The following is a 22,083-nucleotide window of genomic DNA, read 5'->3' on the forward strand; positions in this document are numbered from 1 at the left end:
TTTTAGTCTTGTGAATAGAAACAAGCTTTATTTTATTTTGACAAATGCTGATATATAATAAATAAATATTGCAATTATATATTCAGTTTACAGAAGTAACGTTTTAATCGTTTTTGTAACACGATGTCGATATTGAACGAATACAAAAAATAAAATGCGAACGACAGACAGAGACCAAGTGTTGTCTTTCGATGAGTAAAAAATTGTTTGAAATGTAATACTCGCTTTAAATTCAATATAAAACTAAGAAATATAATTTTTTTAACCATTTTGTGGTTTTTACAATAATGTGTTGTTGAGTATATTTTAATGTACTTGAATATATAATTTGTATTTAGTTCTGCGACTTTTATAACAAGATATATTCTGACTTCTTTTATACATATGAGTTATAAAACATGAACGAAAACATCAATATTTTAACAGTGGATAGTTGTCATCACTCTACATCATATAGAGGTGGTGGACGGATGTTTGACAAGGGTCTTTTAAAACTTTATATTTAATTTTATTTTTAAATCACTAAAAAACAAACCTGTTTATTGTATATTATAATTATTAGTATTAAAAAAGATTCAAACTTTTTTAATAAACGGAGCAGATAAATAGGTCGTGTAATATGATTCTATCAATAAAAGTTATTTTGAAGTAAACTTAAGAGGTAAAAGTAATTTTTGTTGACTACATTAAGATTTATGAAGAAACAATTTTTGGAAGTCAATATAAAAATAACAACAGAGGCCTCCGCCCGAGGCCGGCTTTCCTTATATTGTTTATAAACATATTTGTTTTGTAAACCTTATTTATGTTTGATAAACTCCACGTCGTGTGCTCCGACCAATGTTTCTGTTTTATAAACAATTAGTTGTTATTTGTCCGTTCCATGTTTTTGGGTACAGGTATTGTTTATATATGATTGTGTTGTTTTTTGTTAAAAACTGTCGATAACAAACTTCATACAATAATTGATCTCGTATATTTAACTTTATATGTGTTTTTTTCCTATGAGTGTACTCTTGCTATGCTATTTTTGTCACAAGACGTTTGTAGTTTTCATTACATTTAATTTTCCTAAGAATATCACATAATATTAACCTATATTAGTGTTACCATACTATTGATTAGTTTCTTATTGTTAAAACATTATGTTAGAGAACGCGCCGCACATTCCTCGGTGTATCTCGTAAGTGTAAACGGCTTTTTTTCATCTTGTCCTTATTGAATATAGGCTTTATAATCAATGTAACAGCTAGGTCTACTAACAATACTTTTCTATTATTGATTTCAATCTTATTAAAAGTCAGTCACAAACAGACCTGAAACTGCTGGTTTTGAAAGTAATATTTTCGAGGCAAAACATCTTGCAATTATAAAAATAATAAGTAGTTATATGTATATATATATATATAGCTACATTTTTTTCAATAACAAATCTCTTTACTAGTTATTATTAATGTAAACTTTTATCATAATCATAATTGACGCAACTGAATGTTATAAATTTTATTCGTTAATTAAAAGAGAGTATGTTTTTTATATCTGAGTTAAATTATAAATATATTATTGTATGTTATTGTTAGCGCTATAGACAAGAAATTTTTTAAAGTAATTAAATATGTTTTATTCTGAAACAAAACTACTCTTAAAAATAAAGTCAATTTAGTAACGAGACACCGTTCGTTACAATTTTCTACAATCATCATTAAAGAAGGAAATATGAATAGAATAAAACGCGAAGTAATTTGTGACAAGATTTAAATGGCTGTTTAAAAATTCACGTCCATTATAGTACAAGAGCTGTTTATTATCATTACATAAATTGTGAATAGTTATTTGACAGTTTACGACAGTTACACCCCAAAAATTTCCTTCAAATTATTTAATAATAGGTGCGCCGGGTATTCCAACTGGCGACTCTATTATTGACAGTGTGTTAAGTGGTTGGAACGTATTCCATTAAACCACTCTATTAATATTTTAACACCGATTAATGAATATCCCACAATTCGAAGTTAATGTTGCTTTGTACGAGTTGTTACCGGCGTATAAACACACAAAACGTAAAGTCGATTCGTAAATATTTGATTTCATAATAAATAATAACTTTTAAGTCTAAAACGATCATATTATATTGAGGATAGAAATTAAAATATATTCCAACAACAACCGGACACGCGAACTGTTAATAAAGAGCGGATCAACGAAGGAAAAAAACGGATATTGAGTTCACATCTGTCGCTACAAAATTGAAACGACTATTATTGTATTATTAGGACTTGTGTACATTATGTATACTGACAATGTATTATTAAAAACTACTTACAGACAGAAATTCATTGCAGTGAATGGATATTTTTTTATTTTATTTAAATAGAGTTTTAATATCGAGTAACACAAAAAAATATTTGCCAAAACTGTACCAGAAATACAATCATTTCCATAGAATAGATACAAATATCAGATATCTATTTTTATATTAAAATTGCTCTAAAAATAAGATCGTTCATGGTGTGTATTTAATCCTACTTTAGTCTGTTCAAAGCTTTATGTCAATTTATCCTGTTCATTTGTCTCTTTCATTTGGACGCTTAAATGTGATTTTAACACTATTAGAGGGGGATGAAAAATAAGGCAAATTTGATTGTAAGTCGCCCTGAGCACAATTAGCATATTTATTACAAAGTAATTGTCCATTTATACAACTGTTTAGAAATTTGTTATTCCCAAAAATCTTTTACAGCGAGAGACGTTATCGAACGTGTGGTGTTATAGAAAGTTATCTTTAATATACAATATCAGCGCTACCCGCATGTGTAAATAAATCTGCCAACAAAAGGCAAAAAATAAAAACATTCTCGAATATTGTAACAGAAAGGCCAAGAATAAGTGAATCCGACTTAATGTCGTGGTTCAGTATGTGACAATATTTATGTGTCGTGGCCACGCTGCGGACTGCGGACTCCCTATTGTGAACACTGCCATAACATCGCTCGTGTAGCCGACCAGCCAACCAGCCACCCAGCCCTATTGTTTGAGATTTTAATAAAAGGAAAATGGGTGAGTTCAAAAGTGCTTTTGGTAATATTATAACTATACCGTTAGAAAGAAACGCCATTATTAAATATACACACTAAACGAACAGTCGTAGGAGCGTGATACACATCACGCTCCTGCCTATATTAAACTTATGTAATCGTAAATCAGTTGGTCAAAACTTATGATATTTATGCTAATTGGTGCAGATCGCTACAGGCAGTGAGTGTATGGGTGAGTCGTGAAAACGCCACTAGCCCCGGTCTAGGCGGTGCTTATTATTGTCGCGTGTTCCATCACTTACGTGTGACGAATCTAATTTCATTCGGCAGCTGGCCGTGTGGCCGCGTGGCCGTAACGACCCACTGTGTGATCTGTATTCCCTCGTGATAAGAGCTAAGGGCGTGTTTATGTTATTACTCGGTAACAGCGCTGCTAATTGTTATGTTTCTATTAACGCTTCGTTCCGAATATTCAAAGCAATATAATAAAATATCATTTCCGAAGCGATCTTCGCTGTTTTAAGGTAAAGGGTCAACTTTTGTTGAGCCAAATTATCGCGTGTTGTTAAATTTTAATTATGTTAACTAATTAACACGGCGGGGGTTTGAGTTATTCAAGTTCTTTAGTAGTAAAACAAAACTGAGGTCAGGCAATAATGATATCTGTTACCGTAACGAGTTCAACTTCAAATGAAACATATTTTTCGTATTTACTTCTCGTATTTGTATTGGATTTGTAGATGTCCCACGTCGGGTTTATTATTCATAAACAAGTTAACATTTTCTTTACAATTGTACATCTATTGTAGTTTAATTTGTAGGGCGTAACCGATTGGCTCCGTGACTCTATTGTATGATTTATACAAAAGATAGAATGTGTATGCCATCAGACGATGAACCAGGGTCTCCAGCGGCCGACACGTTACACTTGATACACGTTTTATTTTTAATGTTGATGATGTAAGAACTGATTGTGTATACACATCCTATGAACACACCGCAATAGGTGCTTCCCACGTGCATGATGTATGAATTCAGTCTGTTTCCAAGAATTACAGACAATCCATTCTTACTTTGTTATGCAAACTGTTCGAACTCAACTTTTGTTTATTATAGTGCATTGAATTATAAGGAAAAAGATTGTTTTTTTTATTTATCTATGTTGATATTAGTCTTTCTGTTTGGTGTTGTTTGCGAGAGACGTACGTCCGCACACGTGTTTTTCGTACGAGGGGTGATGGATCCTGAACCGCTAGCTGGCCATTAGCATTTTATTATAGTAGAGAAAAAACGTTTACGAATAATAATAGCGAAGAATATTTCTAATAGAAGTCGGCGTTTCGGCCAAATTACAAATCAAAACACATAAAGGGTTGACCGCGCCCTTAGCGTTTTAAAAAAGGGCTACCCGAGGTCATTGCCTTCATTGGGGATGTTGGTGTCTGAATATCGATATGCGAACAATTTGTATAAAAATGTTTTCATGCAAATATTTTCTACTAAAATAAATACACCTTTACTGTTAGCTATTAGTTTTATTTCATTATATTCTATAATAAAATCTCTGGTTTTAAAGCATTAATACTTTTTTAATAGCATAATAAATATACAATAAAGACGAAGGACAAACACGACTAATGTTATTTTTATCTTGTCCCATTAAAACGTTATTTTCATAAAATAATAAAAAACCAATTCTTAATATTCTCCACTCGTGCGTTTAAAGTCGGCAATCAAATAAATACTTCAAACACTCGTAAAAGTCAAAAATGTAAAAAGCAGAGACAAAAGCATTTCAATTACCTCGGTATGATATAAATCGTGACTTCCATAAAGGGTGCAATAAAAATAAACCCTCAAAGGGTAACGAGCGCCGCCATGTGATGCCACAAACATGAGAACAAGTCGTAAGTACCCAGCGGTAATTAAATAATATCACGCGAGAACTGCCGCCTCTCATATTAATATAAACTTAAGCTTTTCATAATATTTAAACAGTCATTGCTTCATCGGAATACACTATATTATTATGTATGTTCCTTGTCACTAACAAAGGCAAGTCGATAAGTTTTCTTCTCGTTAGCTATTAACTCTTTTCGACGAGGTTCCTCAAAGATAAGCTATTAACAGTCTGTATGGGGATACCGTTTCTTATTAAAAGCATTCATAGATTCTTATTTATAGATATATCTATATATACTATCATTATATAAACTATATTTTACGTTTCTCTCTAAATGTAGTAACATTTTAAAAGATTTTTATCTTTTTGTTTATTTCATTTCTGCTATAATATAACTTCATAAGCCCTATTATGGTCGCATGGCTCAACAACATCTGACGAATAAGGTAAAAGTTGAAGTCGCTATACGAAAACGACTCCACAATGATCCTGAGATATGACTATTCGTTCAAAACATTTTCCTCGACAGAAGTATTAGGTAAGTAAAATATGTAGGACATAATAACATCGCCAATATAAAGTATCTTTTCAATTAAATATTCAGATACAAATTTAGAATACTATAATTTTATTTAAGAAAAGATATGTGTTGATGACAGAAATCCCAAACGAATAAAGGTTTAAAAGAAAATTGTTGAAAACAGAAAAAAAACATTTCGTTAATTTTTAGTTATTTGTTAGTTTCTGCTGCTGATCCTGTTTTCCAAGTATCTATTTCAGAGCGACAGAATCTCAGTACCAACATCAAAATGTCTCAATCTATGCAAGTTGAAGCGCCGCCCATAGCGATTATTTCAATTCTACCACATAATTACATTTTCTTATCTAGATGAGCTTTATAATTGGCAATGTTCCATATAACGAATGCCTGCAGGTATTTACATTTGATAAAGATTACGTTTACTTTAGCTTCATATGACTCCAATTAACTGGTTTCATCGAAGATTCAATTTTACACAAACATAGAAATAAGAATTTAATTTTGGAGCGGTTTTAAGTGTCTCGAGAATAATTGCTATTTACAACAAAATAAACTTTCTGCGTCATATAATCTATTGAAATCGTTGAAATTTAAAATAACTTTTTTGTCTCCTTTGTTTGATTTCGGAATAACTTCAAATATGATTTATTAATACAATTAATAGTAAAAAAATATCATTATATGAGTAAAGAATAGTTTACATAACTATAAGTAAGTCACATGATACATCTTGAGAAAGTAATTGAAATGTGTCTTATGAATTATGTCCCACCATCCAAATATAGTGAAGACGCAGGCAGCTTAGGTTCAACAATGTTTGTGACCCACGCACTCGTTCTTTAAATAGCTCGTTCCTATATATGAGAACTAAAAATAACTGTAGGAAATAAAAACTGGTTCCGCCCAAAGGTTCAGTTTCAATCAAGCTGATGGAACGAGCGTGGGTGGGAATTGACTTATACATGAGTGTTTGATGTTAATTAGTAGTTCTTTGTTAATGCATAAGTTCGATTAGCAACCTGTTAAGTCGTGATGATGACATTAGAGTGGAAAGTTTAGGAATCATTCAACGAGACACTCTTTAAGATGCACACACTTGAATAACGCCCCTTTTAAAGTGTTGTGTTTTTATTAATTTGATTTGATATATCGGAACACTTGACGTCTATTCAATGATAATATTTTTAAGAGATAGTTTAGTAAGGTCCTAGACATCGGCGAGGACTTGAATCGTTTTGATCGTTTTTCGCTTACTCACACCAGCAGAAGCAGACTTCCACGTATTTGTTTACACAAACACTCGTAAGTGTATTTATTCAATGTAATCGACTCCGGAGCCGTAAGCGATGTAGCTAACATCCTTACCATTTCCTCAACAAACACGTGTCGAGCGACGCCGCACTTCGCATATTTTAGAATAAATGGTGCAAGTCCTATGAGACGAATTGTTTTACTTGAACTGCAACATACAAACACAGCTTGGAAGTTGGACTCAATTAATGAAAATGAAATTCCCCGATAAAATTAAAGACAACATATCATTCACTTCATACGGTAGCAGAGGTCAAACACGCTATAATCCAAACTATTCTACAAAAGGTTTTAAGTAGTACATTAAAAGCGTGCTCACCTAACGTATCGTCTACTAACACTCCCACGGCTTTAATTTAGTCGCAGGATTTACTGGTCTACCGCTTAATTCTTTCCGACCTTCGTTCAATCTGAATAGCAAATTGTAAAGCAATTAACTTTTTAATGTCCTCATCTCTTACCTTTTAGTTTCGAAAGCAATTGTCTAACGATATATCTATTCATGTATATCAAAATAAACATTTGTAGATCAAATATTAGTATAATTTCCAGGAGAGAGTCTAATTTAATTCTATTTATAAACTAATACGTTAACATTACAATAGGTAACTTGATAATTTGTTGTTTAAGTCCACAGCAAGTAGAGTCCACGCTGAATATTTTTGGTGAAAACCTTTTATCTCTGTTCAAATTTGCATACAGAGCATATCGCCCTTCAGCAAACATTCAATTAGAGGTCGACACCTTTGAAAGCTTTCAGTTGACACACGCGACGCTTTACACAATCAATTGTAATCTCATAGGTCTAAAATACTTTTCAATAAGTACGAGAATATAATAAAAATACCACATAATCCGATTAAAAGTTAGCTGGGACTATGGACAAAGATATTGATAATTCGAAATTGTAACTTAACTGAAAAGCGCATATTGATTTTCTGTCAATGTTATTAATATAATATTAATGATGAGAAATCCACAACGATGTTAAAAATTCATAATGTATAGGATTTATATTTGATTTCTTAATAATATATTCTGGATATTTGTGATTTATAAAAAATACGGATCGCAGTAGGAACCTACCGATTCAGCATCCGGGTATTTACAGAAGTAGTTTTGCCCCTTAATAGAAGTTGAAATAAGCGTCTGCAAACACAATTTTACTTCGCAAATACTTGCTTAGGGGCTGCCTAAATATTATAATGTGGCCTACTTTAGTTATACTTTGCGGTAAATCCGATCGATCTGTTTAACATAGTCATAACCTTCTAAGTACTAGAGGTCGTTAATAGTTAATATATCTCTACAGCCCTTCATGTAATATACAATAAAGTCAACGGCTCTCGTAAATATTACAGAATACTATTATGTGCGAGTAGTTGTAATAAAAACATTTTTAAGCAAATTTATAATAAAGCATAAAACAACAGTTAACACAAGGGGGGACTGTATTTCTTCCTCTGGAATAACAACACGCTCTCCCGGACGATCGTTCTAAACTAGTCAAGGGTTTTTAGTATTTTTTTTCAAATGGAGGAGGTACAAACTGTCCAGGTATTTTGTACCGGAGTGCTATCACTTATGGACACCGGTAAGTGTTGGTCCAGGTCCAAATGTATTATCGCTCTAATGATTCTAGAAATATGTTAAGGTATTATGGGATCGGACTGAAAGTGGCTTCTGTTAGCCTCACTCATCGCACGAAATGCACCTGTAATAGCTAATCCACATCCATTTTCTGTGAGAGAACATTACTGCATCGGTGAAGTCAGACCGCAATGGAGCTATAGTCAACTCACTACAGCTGAACTTTAGAACGCTCTTAAAATAAACCCAAATGAGAAAATCAGCTCAACGAGATAACTTCACTGGACGTTGATTACAATGAAATTTTGTAAGTTTGATCAACATCAACATCAACATTAATGATAAAATGAATGAATGGGTATTGTAATTAAAACATATACGTACTACATTAAAAAACCTTCTTAGGCTCCAAGCATTTTATCAAATATATCTTACAACTATACTAAGTGACTGAACGTTCAATTTATAAAAAAACATACTAACTGGTGAAACCATTTTTAAGATAAATTTGTGTACACCAACACACACACATAACACCTCAGTTCTCACCCTTATGACATGTGTTAATACTGTTGTGGACAAAGTCACTAGGACTATCCTTTGAAATTTTAATTGTATACCTTTTCATTGTAAAGTTTTTTTTTCAATGTTTTCGTTGTCCAAAAAAGAAAAAAAAAGGCAAATTTATAGAAATATACTACAAAATCTAATTTGATATTATGCAACTATTTCTCGAACAAAACAAATGTATTATATTTGGTATTAGCGTGTACATAACGCGGAGACCGTTAATTAAATGAAATGCGTAACGGAAGATAATCTGTTTTACATACTGATATAAAGGGACATATATTAACTCAGGCTCCGGGTTCTTAATGACTGGATCTCTGTAATCTCTCCTTTGCTAACTTTAAACAATAGCGTCGGAGCTTAGCGGATTGCTGTGGACCTAATGGGATATTAAAAATTATATAAGAATTTGTATTTAACCCGCGAATAGAATTTAAACAAAACATTTAATCCTCTCATTGTGATGTGTTTTTAAAACGATTTTTACTCGCGAAGATGTCACAAGCAGTTTAAGAATGGCACACCACACGACGCCCAACGCAGTATTACTTTCTTGTATGAAATATGAAAGAGGTCATTGTACTTTAAGTCACAGCTAAAATAAAATTAGTTGTATTTAATTTTTTTCATGTTTAATATGCGTAGTGGGTATTACGTGATGAAATATAATAATGATAAGACTTTATATTTTGAGATTCCTTGCCCCAAATCCCTCTATGTTTCCAAATGAAAAGAGCACGCTTCAATAATTAGTACACGAAGGACGTCAGAAACCTACAACGGTCCAGCCCTAAACAGCGCCGACAAGTAATCCTTTGTGCTTAATTTATTTCTCCCCGTTTTCCAACGCTTTGTTCAATGGCTCCAATAATGTTCAGTATGAAGCAAACCAACTTATTGTGTGAGCTTATATTATAGCGTTTTGACATCATATCTAAGACGCTGCGATAATACCATTTTATTTTCTACGATTATCATAAAACGCTTCCAGAAGCAACATTGTTTATACTATGTATCTGAATAAGTCTTAAGTCTTATATTATGTATCTGAACTTATATGAAGTTATTTTGTCATTAAAAATTTGTGCGTCTCAGGACGCTCCACAGAATTGATATCTTAAACTATTTTGTTTATAAATTGTGTAAGTTAAAAAAAGCTTAGTTTATTACTTAAATTTAATTACATTAAATTGGTAATTTGTTTATGAATAAATTGAATATTCCTCGTAACACTTTTGAGATCTAAGACTTTCGCGAGTTTTATTCATTTAAATGAAACTACTATTTTTCGTATATACTACGCTTGCTTTATTTTTGGTTAAAACTACATACTCCCGACGTTTCGGTTACTTTACAGTAACCGAAACCACGGGCAAACGATATGTGAATCAACCAACCAACTGAAAGACATTCACATCTCGTATTTATTCATATTTTCAGAACGTTATAGTAATATATCAATTATATTTGTTACGATAATATGCATTTCCTCATACTAGTTAAAGAGCGGTGTTTCTGAAGAGGCGAGGAGTCGCACTGGCCGCTCGCCAGTTATAACGTACACAAAACTAGAAGCAGACTCGAATAATAATTGAACTTGATAGACCGACACGACGAGCATACTAAATACAATCAACGAAAACTATTTTCAAATGTATTTCCGGCCATACCTTGCAGTTTGTTGATTGCTTTATATTTAGTTCAAAATGTTTTCACCTAATTTTTTTTCGTCATCATTATGTTTTGTTCTATCAAATTATCTTTATTTTTTTTAGATAAACATTTTGTATGATTACCTTATAATAACAAAACGCCTGTTCGGACTGTTGTTCGGTTGCTGTAAATTGTAAACTGCTAAGATACGAGCAAGTGATTTCTGACGTGACGACTAAAACATACGCGAAGGTTAAAAAAAAAGTGTTTTTATGTCATAAACATGTAATTGCAAAATAAAGTGTAATAGTTTCAGTAGGTCGAGATTAAAAATAATAATAGTACCGTTAAAATAATACCGAATTATACTCAGAAGTGATATAATTCAAATGTGTATACTTTTATTTTTATAATAAATCATCTTTAAAAATGAATTTTTATAATACCAATCAATACATTAAACGGCTATGGTCTAACAACAATCATTTTAATTCTATTACTCATCTCACTTCAATATAATCCTTTCAACAAATCAAAATCTCTATATCGGCGAGTCCACTCCAAGGCCCCACAGACTCATCATCCTATAAAGGGCGAACAGATTACGTTATATTCATTTTTCTAATTTACGCTCCAAATAGAGTTTGAAGGGGATTATTTTGACATATTACCCTCGAAAGTACTTCGACGATCACAAGCACCGGGTCATTTAGATAACTAATTTATTTCCCTGTTGGAATTTAATTCCACATTCATTTTTGTTGACAGATTTCAAATCCATATTCCACTCAATTATCTAGCTGATCTAGATTGATCATGTGCGATGCGTAAAATATAACATTTCCTCTAGTTCCCTTGTATGGTATTAATCTAGGGACTTGAATTTTTCTTGTCACCGAACCTAAAAAGAAGTTTCCCTTACGATTCGACTGTATACTATCAAATCTGGCTTCAATATTATAGTAGTAGTAGTAGTAATAGTAAAATATTATATTATTTTCTATGTAATGTTTCGCGTAACATAAAAACTTGTCGTATGTATGTCCTGCACCCCAGGCATCAAACACACGCGTCGTTTCTGTCACGTCCGAACTGCCCCTATTTCGTTTTTACGTTTGCAGTTTCCCACGAATTTTAAAATAAGCGTATGAATTATATTCATATATAAAAAGAGGATCATTAAAATGCACCGTCAAGTAAACAGCATCGAACGCCGTGCACAATTGTATTGTCGAGTCTAAATTACCTACGTTTATTTTGATGAGAAGCGCGCGTGACGCGGCCGCGGCGTGTTTACTTTAAACGTTATGTGTGAACTCAATCAGATTATTACACTTTTAACAACCTTATTTGTTTATTCATTCCATCAACCGATGTTTGTCGCTACCGTTTCATTCGATGTTTCGTACAATTATGAACAATATTATTTATTTGAAGTGGTAGTTTAGGAATGTATCCCTTTGAAAGTAAGCAAGGAAGTGTCTCATAAAGTCGGCATTAAAGTAAGCTTCAATAAAAGGCGGCTGTTAACGACTTATCATACCTTCGAATAAAAGCGTCTCCCCCCCGTTCGTTCGTGAATCGTTTTATCATTTTTTCTATCGGCTCCTGCGGGTGTCTCCGATAACTATGGGGTTAGGTGACGCGTTTCGACCCCGGATTAACTTGGTATTGCAGAAGAAAAAAATTAATAGCTTTTTCGGTTCTTTCGAATCCGGTAATGATATGAACTACTTAAAATGATAAAATCTTAATCAAAGTAAAAAAGTATCATATATACCGCACTTATATAATATAATATATACATAATTATTCTGGATAGTCGTTTGTGAAATTGGCAAGCGTCATTGTCATTGGATCACGGAGCGCATTTATCAAAATAATGACAAGTCGTTGTGTATGAATAGAATAATTTATTGATATCATTGTGTTTCACAGCAATCCTATCATTAATACCATAAATAATGACGTATGGCCAGAAACGGTATTCAGCAGACAGGCCGAAACAATAACATGTCGTGAATATTTAAGTGTTTTTTTTCCACAAATAGTCATGTCTGACTGCATTATGAGACCGTCTTATAATGACGGTATCGGTTCAGAGAAATAAATCAATAATATTGTTTAATAACGTAAGAAAAAAGATTAAGTAAATCAGCATAAGTTAATACAATGAGGAATTTAAAATATTGAAGCTTATGGATCTGGAGAGTATGTGTTCCTAACAACAAATATATTGACAGTATCGTTTTAGCTTCGATCGCTAACCACGCTTTTAGCATTAGTAATGGACGCTTTCACCGCTGAGCAAATATTGATAGAGTTGATCGTTTTTGATAGTTATATACTGAACTATTGAAATGAGATAAATATCGGCGTGTTTGAGAATAGATACAATTTGTTCAGACACGGACTAACTGAACTGAACAGAGTATTTGTAAATTGAAGTGAGTCAAATAGGACCAATTACCAACTATAAAATAAAAAATATATCCTCAATATACTGGGACATATAACAATAAAATTAATTAACCCGTGGGAATATTTCGATACAATTTGTTTTATTCGATAATCTGTAAAAATTAAAAAAAAACCTGAGCTATCATTATCAAACAAAGTTAAATAAAAGTAATATATATATAAAGACTTCCCAAACAGGATAACAAAATATTCTGATCGTCATAAATTAAAGAATTCATTATTACATATTATTTTAAGTAAAAATTCGAAAAAATAAATAGAGTGTCGACTAATAATGTCAGAATAAATTAAATAAAACCTTCAATCATTACTTTCTATGTTATGTATTGATAAATATTAATGTCGTCTATATTTTCGTATCGAAGATATTTTTTTTTATGTTGTATAGACTGACCTGGTGGACAAACGCAGGTGCCGTAGTCTCTAATACTCCTCCTGGCTCTCCAGGAGCTCAACGGTCTCGTGTGAAGATCCCTCCTCAGACGTTCCACTAGAGGCTGCTGCGGCTCCAGGACCGCACTACGTAAAGCTAGATGCTGCTCCTCCAACAAGGACAGCCTCCCCTGTAGACCCTGCTGCTTGTATAGACTGTACCCACTAGATATGAGGCTCATCGCACACGCACACCATAACACGACACAGTAAGTCCAAGGGTCCGCTGGGCAGCGCTCGCATTTCTCCCATTTTTTCTTAGTCTCTTTTTCCTTTTCCTTCTCCGGAGGACTCTTGCCCGGAGGCTTCCCCCCCATTTTAAATATCATGGCGACTGGTTCATGGGTTCAGGTTCTATGTCATGATTCACAGCAACTTTTAAAGGAATGTTTCGAATAAGCCTAAATCTTATTAAGCATCCAACCATCTACCGCATGCGACACACGAGGAAGATAGTATTTTTTATTTTCATACAGCGATCGTGTTTCGTGTGCTCCTTTCAGCTCGCAGCCAGTACACACGTCCTACCTCGACGGCCGGCGGCACGACACTGACACTGGCGAGTGTCTACACTCTACAGGGAACTGGAGTCGGTGACAACGAACCATCGTATTAACCGAGCTTTAGGATTATCTGCTATAAATTTAGGATTCTTTATATTTTTATTACGAATGCGGATTAAAACGTTTGTTTTAAAAATATCATTTGTGTTCCCAATATTTATGTTAAATAAAAAAACGGTACATTACGTTGTTTAGTTTTAAAATAGAAATTATCTAAAGCTAAAACAGATTGGTTTAAATCTATATATTTTATAAAAAACGCAGATCCGGAAAAACTAAGTGACAGTTTTGGTATTTTAAGCCCAATGTTATTCTAATTCTAATGTTATTCTTGGCCCGTAGTTATTTGTTTTATTGTTAAGGGTTTTTTTAATTTTTCAAATGAATTGTTTCTTTTACCAACTTTATTCTTATAAATATATATATTTTTTATTCTGATATCATCCTCACTGTAACTTTCAATATATATTTTGTTTCCCGGGTCTCGGTTGACTTTTAAGAATAATATAAAGGATTTATTATTGTAAAAAGACGAAATTAAATTAATTTCGTCATAACATTATTACATATTTATAAATATAATATTATCATATCGTATCGTGCGTATTTAAACTCATAAAAATAAATCACTCTTTACCAGCGCCACAAATGTGGTTTGAAATATGAATGTGGAAATATGTTCGACCAAAATAACTAAATAATAAATTCGATTCAATTACATACACTGTCACCGTATATTATATTGAACAGTTTTTTGTAAAAGCTAATAACTACTGTACCGTTATAATAATACGCACATATTATAAAACACAATACTCCGTACAACATTTTCTACATCGTTGTAGAAATATAACGTGGTACAATATTATAGAACACAGAAGCAGAAAATTGCGAGAGAAATCGCACGGAAAAAGGGATGCTGCGATAGTGATTGCTTAGACAATACTCTGTAATATGTTCCATATACGAAACGAAAAGAATAAAGGTTTTTTCAGGCGGAGTAAACAATGAGGCGCGATAGGCCGACTAATATATAAATATTATAGTTCAATACTTTTCGTTAAATTAATAGAAGAGTTTGAAAACCCCGAGGTAATCAGAGAGCACATTCATATATTTATAATGCTTAAAGTATTACGACTCCTTCAAATTTAATAACCTAATATTGTAAAAGAAAAAAAAAATTCCCACGGTTACACGTCTTATAATAACTTATGTCACATGATAATTTATTTAATTAAAATATCAAGTTTCTTAAACAAATTAAACATAACCCAAACCAAAGATGCGTATCTGAATTAATTGAATTTGTAAGAAAAAAGCTTCTAATGATATAACCTATTAATCTCTTTAATAGAGTCATTAAAAACGAAGTGACGGCCAGCGCTCGCTACAAAAAACTAGCACCACTTGGATTATTCATTATGATTAAAGAAAAAAATGTATGTCTGTTTCGGTTCTCGTTTGATATATATTTCTGTTCTTTTACAAACACAAGCGACTGTTCACCTCTCATTTTGAGGACTTGCGCATTTTTTAAAGAGAATTCACAATTATTAACAATAATAAAATTAACATAATCAAAATAGGTTCATTGGACGAACATATTTCGATTATGTGGAAATATTTATGTGAAGGCTTATTATATAATAAAGTCGTAAAAAAGTTTGAATCGGAAAAATAAAGGGTACACGTTAATGAGTGGTGTTATCTGAACAGACTCCATTACATGAAGATGGCGTCCAAAAATAATTCCTTATCAGCATCTAAATGTTCGTATCTGGAGTCGTGTTACAGCACTGATGCTGCGTTCATTAATTGCTTCTATAAGACTTATAACTATAAATCCTTCACATTTTATCAATAATCGAAGATTAAGTGAATCTCACAGAACACCACATTTAAATAGAAATAATAACTGACAAATCCTTTCTTTTTAAACTCAATAGGTCTAATACAATTCTCATTTAAGACATTTATAAACAAAACTAGAATAAAGCACAGAGGAAATAAAATGCAGTCAGATAATAAAAGTCACTGAATAAGTTTTTATTTGGAAATAAATCGTATTATAGTGGTAATATAAATTCAGAAGTCAGGACTCGGAACTCACTCCAAGTGCTATTTCCTCGGATGTACTTTGATTCAAATATTTTATAATAGCACATGCAGCGGGAGAAATATTCTGTACGACTTTTGTATGCAAGTATAAAAAGGCTCTGATTCTAATAACGTTACGATATAACCTGTTTTTTATTGACAAAACATTGATTGATCTCTTTTCATCTGAGATCTCCATCAGGCCGCCAATTTTTATTCTTTGAATTTCACGTCAAGAATGTGACGAATGCTACTATTTTGTACATTTATTTTTCGGAAAAAGTTTTTGCTGATCTAAACAACTTTAATCCTTCTTTCAAAAGTTCTTTCGTCATAAAGAACATTAACATAACAGTCGATGACTGAAGTATAATTTGAACGCAACAAATTCAAGTTTTCACTACAAACAGTTTCATACAAAACCCCTCAGGTGTTCCTCAACGTCGACATTAGCCTGTCAGGGTTTACTTTAGTTAATTTTCTATAATCTTGGACTGTAATACATCAAATTGTTTAGTAATTCTTGAACATTATTTGGACGCTGAAAAATATCTTAAAGCTAATGATTTGATTATTACGAATGACATTAACGTTTTGTTATTAAATTGTCTAAATGTTATAAATGGGCCATCGAAATTGAAATAAAAAAAAATAGAGGCAATAACACTAAAAAACATAAAAACGAAGGAACATTATAAGTCTACGTTGGTCTCAAGTTATCTTCACCGATACCGAGACCTTGTTTACAGTCATAGTTTGGGGAAAACGGAGTCACCGAGCGTTTTATAAATCCCCACTTGACGGGTTGTTAAAGTGATATTGAAGAGTAAATATACGAAACTCAAGATCCAAACAAACAGAGTATACTAAGACACTATACGTTTTACATGAAACTAATAAAATTATATTGTTTTTGAGTTTAGAACTTAATAAATATGTATATATAAAAAAAAATATTGTTAATGACGTTACATTGTACGGATTCAAAACAGAACACGAACTAAAATATATCACAAGAATCATTCGTTCATTCTATATAATATTTAGTTTTGAGTACAATGTTACTACCGGTCAGTATAGATCTGTTTAAGGCTCTGTGACTCTCTGCTGTACAAACTGACACAGGGCTATATCGTCATGACTATGTATATTGGATTTATCTCATTCATATAGTATATACATGTATATATATATATTGTACATGTATATTTTTCTGTAGGCAAATTATACCTGACCTCTGTTCAAAGACATAAATTAGCATTAAGCATTATTAAACAGTAAGACAAGTCGGACAACCAAAAACAATCTGATATACATATTAAAACAACATGATTTTTTAAGTAGAGCTATAAAAAGCAAATGTCACAAATATAATTCCCTAACGTTAAAGTTGTGTTTAAAAGTCTTGATACTTGAATAAAGTTCCATTTTTTTGTATAAATATATCTCATTATATTAATGTTACATTTTACACGATACGAAATAATGCCAATAGTTTTGTCTTTATAAAAATTTTGTTAGAGAGTAATCTATTAACTCATTCAAATACAACACTATAGCACTCACAACGATCGACAGGTCGATTATCAAATCATAACTGAAATGACATCAATTAGAGAAACTTAAGTCCCAATCCAAGCGGTCCCGAGAGACAAATTGTCGAGCCTCGAATTGTCTGTCAGATACGTGTGTCCTAGCTGCTAATCACACTTATCTCCTTTGACTGTTTAATAGAACAACTTCGCAGTTGCTGCAAAATAAATATTTTCAATAAATTGCCTTCAATCTGTACTCGTAATTTTATTAAGTCTATAGATGTAACTTTTGTATATTAAATATGTATATATATATAGTTATGTATAGATAGTTGTAGAGCTAATCTGACCATGAGTGATCATATTATTATAAGTACAATAAATCAACACAACCAAATGTAAACAGCTGCCCTCATGGAGCCGGGTGCGAAGTTTAGGCAACTCGCTCCAACTATAACACTTGTGCTTTGATGTATTGTAATAGTTACCCCTTGACTTCAGATACAATGTAATAATTGAATGATAATTGAGGCTAATCACTGTTCAGTCCAAACATTACACTATAGAATTCTATTTTGTTTTATAATAGTTGTCCTTCATTGCAAATTAATGAATCAAGGGATCTCAACATTGGTATCAATAAATGTGGACAAAAATATTCTCAAGTCATTATAAAGCGTAGGTAAAGTTGAAGTACGTAACGTGTTTCACAAGCACCTTAACGACACTATATAATTATAAAGTATGACAAGAAACGTTATTTATATATCAGTCCATCTAATTGCTATAGAATTACGTATTATTATTTTATTTTTATTACACTTTACGAGGCCCGACACCTCTTTAATGTCAAGTTCGTGAGATTGTTTTGTAGTTAGGGCGGCTTAGCTTTTGTTTCTAAATTGCTTTATTAGATATAAACCGCTTTTAATATTGTAAACGTGTTAACTATTTCAGGTTGTAAATAAGAATTGTAAAATAATGTATTTTAACGATGTCGAGTCCGATATAATTTAATATTAATAATTGTAACTGGTGCAGTAAGATTATTATTTTTTTTTTTTTATATCTGTGTATTCTCGTTTTCACTAGAATAATCCAAGTTCTTAATTTAAATATATATGAATAAATTAAATGGATGATTAAAGATGATGTTAATATATCGAAATGGTTCTTGTTGAAAATTTCAGACCTAAGATGTTATACGAGCGAGATGACTTTAATATAAAATTGAATTTATTATGTTATGTTTCTTGAAGTAAAACGAGTGAATTCATTTCAACATATTTCAGTACTCGCGTCCACCACGACGAGGCGACGGGGCGATAGACGGTTAGGTTGTTACAGATATCTTAATGACGAGAAAATCCATAGGAGATATTTTAAATTAACTTTGGAGTTTTTCTAAGTATGAAACGTTCTACAATTCGTGTGTTTATAATAACCCGATATAATTATCTTATGTATTGGAACAACTTTATAACTCTATACAACTTCATCGAAGTCTGTTCGCTAAGTTCGCATGAAGCGACTTTCGTCAGGACCGTTCTCCCTTATATTTTGTCTTAAAATTAATTTATAATTTAATACATATATAACACCGTACAACGACTTAGTTAATTACTGTTCATGAACTAGCTACTCAAACAAATCTTATAATACTATACGGTAAACGCTCAGCAGCAATTCGAAGTGAATCGCTATAGAATTTCAGTTATAAAATCTACATTTCGAAGCTTCCGCAAATTGAAAGCAATTCCAAAATCAATTACTACATTGTAATTCAATAGTATAGTTGACACAAATAGTAATAAAGGCTTGGTCAATAGCCGTAGCGACGTCGTTATAACAGCCATAGCAGTCCATAACGAGTCAACAATGCGCTGGAGCCGTTTCGTTAACAGTCTTACTAACTGATTTTAACAACGCTGTGACAAATTATTATAGTGAGTGGGAAATATTTCAGGGTATAATATTTTAGTGGCGCCCATTTTGCTATAGTGATTTAAGATAATTACTGATGTAAAACTTTCATAATAACAACCCCAGTCTCCGCTCACAGAATACAATATATTGATTTTAATTATCCAAAGCTGAACTGGTTAAAGCGCGTTTAACACTCCGTGTACATTTCACAGTTACATCGTCAGCGTGGGCGAAACAGACTGCCATCTTTTATGTGTTTTTATGAGACCGTCTCGTTGTTATATAAGATGATACTATGAAACAACTAATATTTATTTTTTTATTAAATTTTCGGTTCCGTTACCAATTAACCGGTTATTTACTAAATGTTTTATCTTAAACGAATCTATCAACATCGTAATGAGCGACGTGACCTTTCAGTTTATTTGTAAATCAATTATATACCCCTGAATACAATGAATCATTCAAAGAAGATGAAGCGAGGCTCGTCTGCGGATCCTTCCCTATTATGAAAAGCATTTTGTCCGCGGCCACTGGTCTGTGCAGAGATACAACTCCCCTCTAGTATCTATACTTTATAATATTCGATGTGTATTTTTCATATCTTCCTTTATTCGCTGTATTCCAAACAAATACTACCAAATATAAATTTCATTGATCTCAATATATTTCAGTCAACGTTCTCACATTGATGGATTATAATTAGAGGCTCGGCTTCAAGTCATTAAGCCTCCGTACGTTTCTATTTATTGCATGTGCCTTCATAAATTTGATCCATTTCGTCGATTCCTTTGATCTATTTAGACAGCTTTAAAAGTTCATTGCTTTAATGGAAATGCTTTTTGGTCCAATTTTAGAAAATTAAAAGGTTTTTAATTTACATTTCAATTATTGACGTATCTCAAAACGCATTTATCTATGTTTATATAATTCATGCACGAGTGTCTATCACTTGTGTAGTATTAGTTAGCATTCCCTTATGATTCCTTATACGTCACTTCCAAAATAAAACTTTATTTTTGTGGCTTCCAAATTTGTTTCTAAAGTTCTGTTTGGTGTGCGCATGTTCAGTGTCTGGTTCAATTAGAAGAAAGAAACAATACGGCAAATACAGACTGCACTAACAATTATCATTTAAAGTAGTTGGAATTGAAAATGAGGAGTTTTGTTCTGGATAAAAATATTTCAATAAAATAACATTATATTAAGAACGGTTTTCATCCCAACTTGGAAGCTGTCCATTATTTTAATATTACGCTTTCTACTAATATATTTACATTGCAAGTGTCAACTGGACAGGTAGTCGAAAACCTTACAAATATTCTGATATATTACAATACATAAAATAACTTTGTTAATTTATTTGGTTGATTAAAAAATCGTAATAGCGTATATTTTTTAATTAACCTACAGTCCTGCTCTGAAGGGAACATGAAGAAGAATCCTCTCACTTATTTCATAATCTTCGTGTCTGTCTTCCGTGACACTAAAATAACCTTATATGGGAGCACATTTCATTGTGACATAAGTAAGTAAACTTAACAATACTGCTTTCCGTGGCTATTAAGGCTGCTATATATAAATGCCATAAATTCTAAAGGCGAAGGTCTCACATCCCATAGTAAATTAAAGTCATCAACACATTGACAAATGTGTTAGGGTGAAGTTGTGTCGAGAACATCTTAATAGCATCTGCTGTTAAAACAAGCGACTGTATCAATATGAGGATCACAGCCGTGTCCATGCGGGATGCGGTCCAAGCACTCTATCTTATTAATTGAGATAAATAGTAGATTGTTAGAAATGAACAATAATAAGACTTCAAACAAGAAACTACTATGGGTAAAACAGTGTTCTGCTTTTTGATGTGGCTTAAAATTGTAGTTGATTAATATATACTACAGTGACAACTTGAACAAAAGACAAACATATAGCGGACCTACAGTAGTAATATATTTAAATATAACAAAACGTTAAAATATTTAGAGATTTCGTCACTTACATTTGTTTGATTCGTGAAGTCTTTTCTATTCTTAGTAGTCAAGGAAAGTGACTTCCGGAAAATTTAAGACAATCCAAACATTTCTGATACAAAACTTGATGAAGTTTACTCTGGAACCCTTCATCAAACATCCAATGTACACAATGCACCCTCGGAAATTGAGACGTTTGTCTTAGAATATATTACGTTTACATTTTTAGTTGGAATGCGACCCTTTAAAGTTGAAGGGATAATACAATTATTAATTGATATTAATGAAACGCATGTTTAAAGAATAAAAATCATCAAAAGAAAAAACAGTAAAGTATTTATCGTACCCATAAGAGCATTCCTTCTAAGATTTATTTAAGCAGACCGCAAAGCATCAATTGGCGATCAATCAAAGATGACCAAAAATGATAGCGCACGGAACGGTTTTCACTCAGAAAATCAAGTAGCTTC

At 32.2% G+C, this 22,083-nt stretch overlaps 1 protein-coding gene across 12 annotated transcripts in view; it reads right to left on the minus strand.

Moving 5' to 3' along the window:
• Positions 1-22,083, minus strand: part of LOC116768988 (collagen alpha chain CG42342) — a 183,026-nt gene that overhangs the window by 106,738 nt on the left and 54,205 nt on the right. For 7 of the 12 annotated variants that reach the window (XM_061529400.1, XM_061529402.1, XM_061529401.1 and 4 more), the window contains exon 1: positions 13,479-14,077. The exons of 3 other annotated variants lie outside the window; for them this stretch is intronic. In XM_061529400.1, coding sequence (XP_061385384.1) covers positions 13,479-13,845 — 367 coding nt within the window. In that variant the 5' untranslated portion in view covers positions 13,846-14,077. Of the gene's footprint in view, positions 1-13,478; positions 14,079-22,083 lie in introns of those variants that run through there. 2 more of the 12 variants (XM_061529409.1, XM_061529403.1) reach the window with 2 other exon arrangements.

This window comes from Danaus plexippus, chromosome 5 (assembly GCF_018135715.1).
Source record: "Danaus plexippus chromosome 5, MEX_DaPlex, whole genome shotgun sequence".
Classification (NCBI taxonomy): Eukaryota; Metazoa; Arthropoda; class Insecta; order Lepidoptera; family Nymphalidae; genus Danaus; species Danaus plexippus.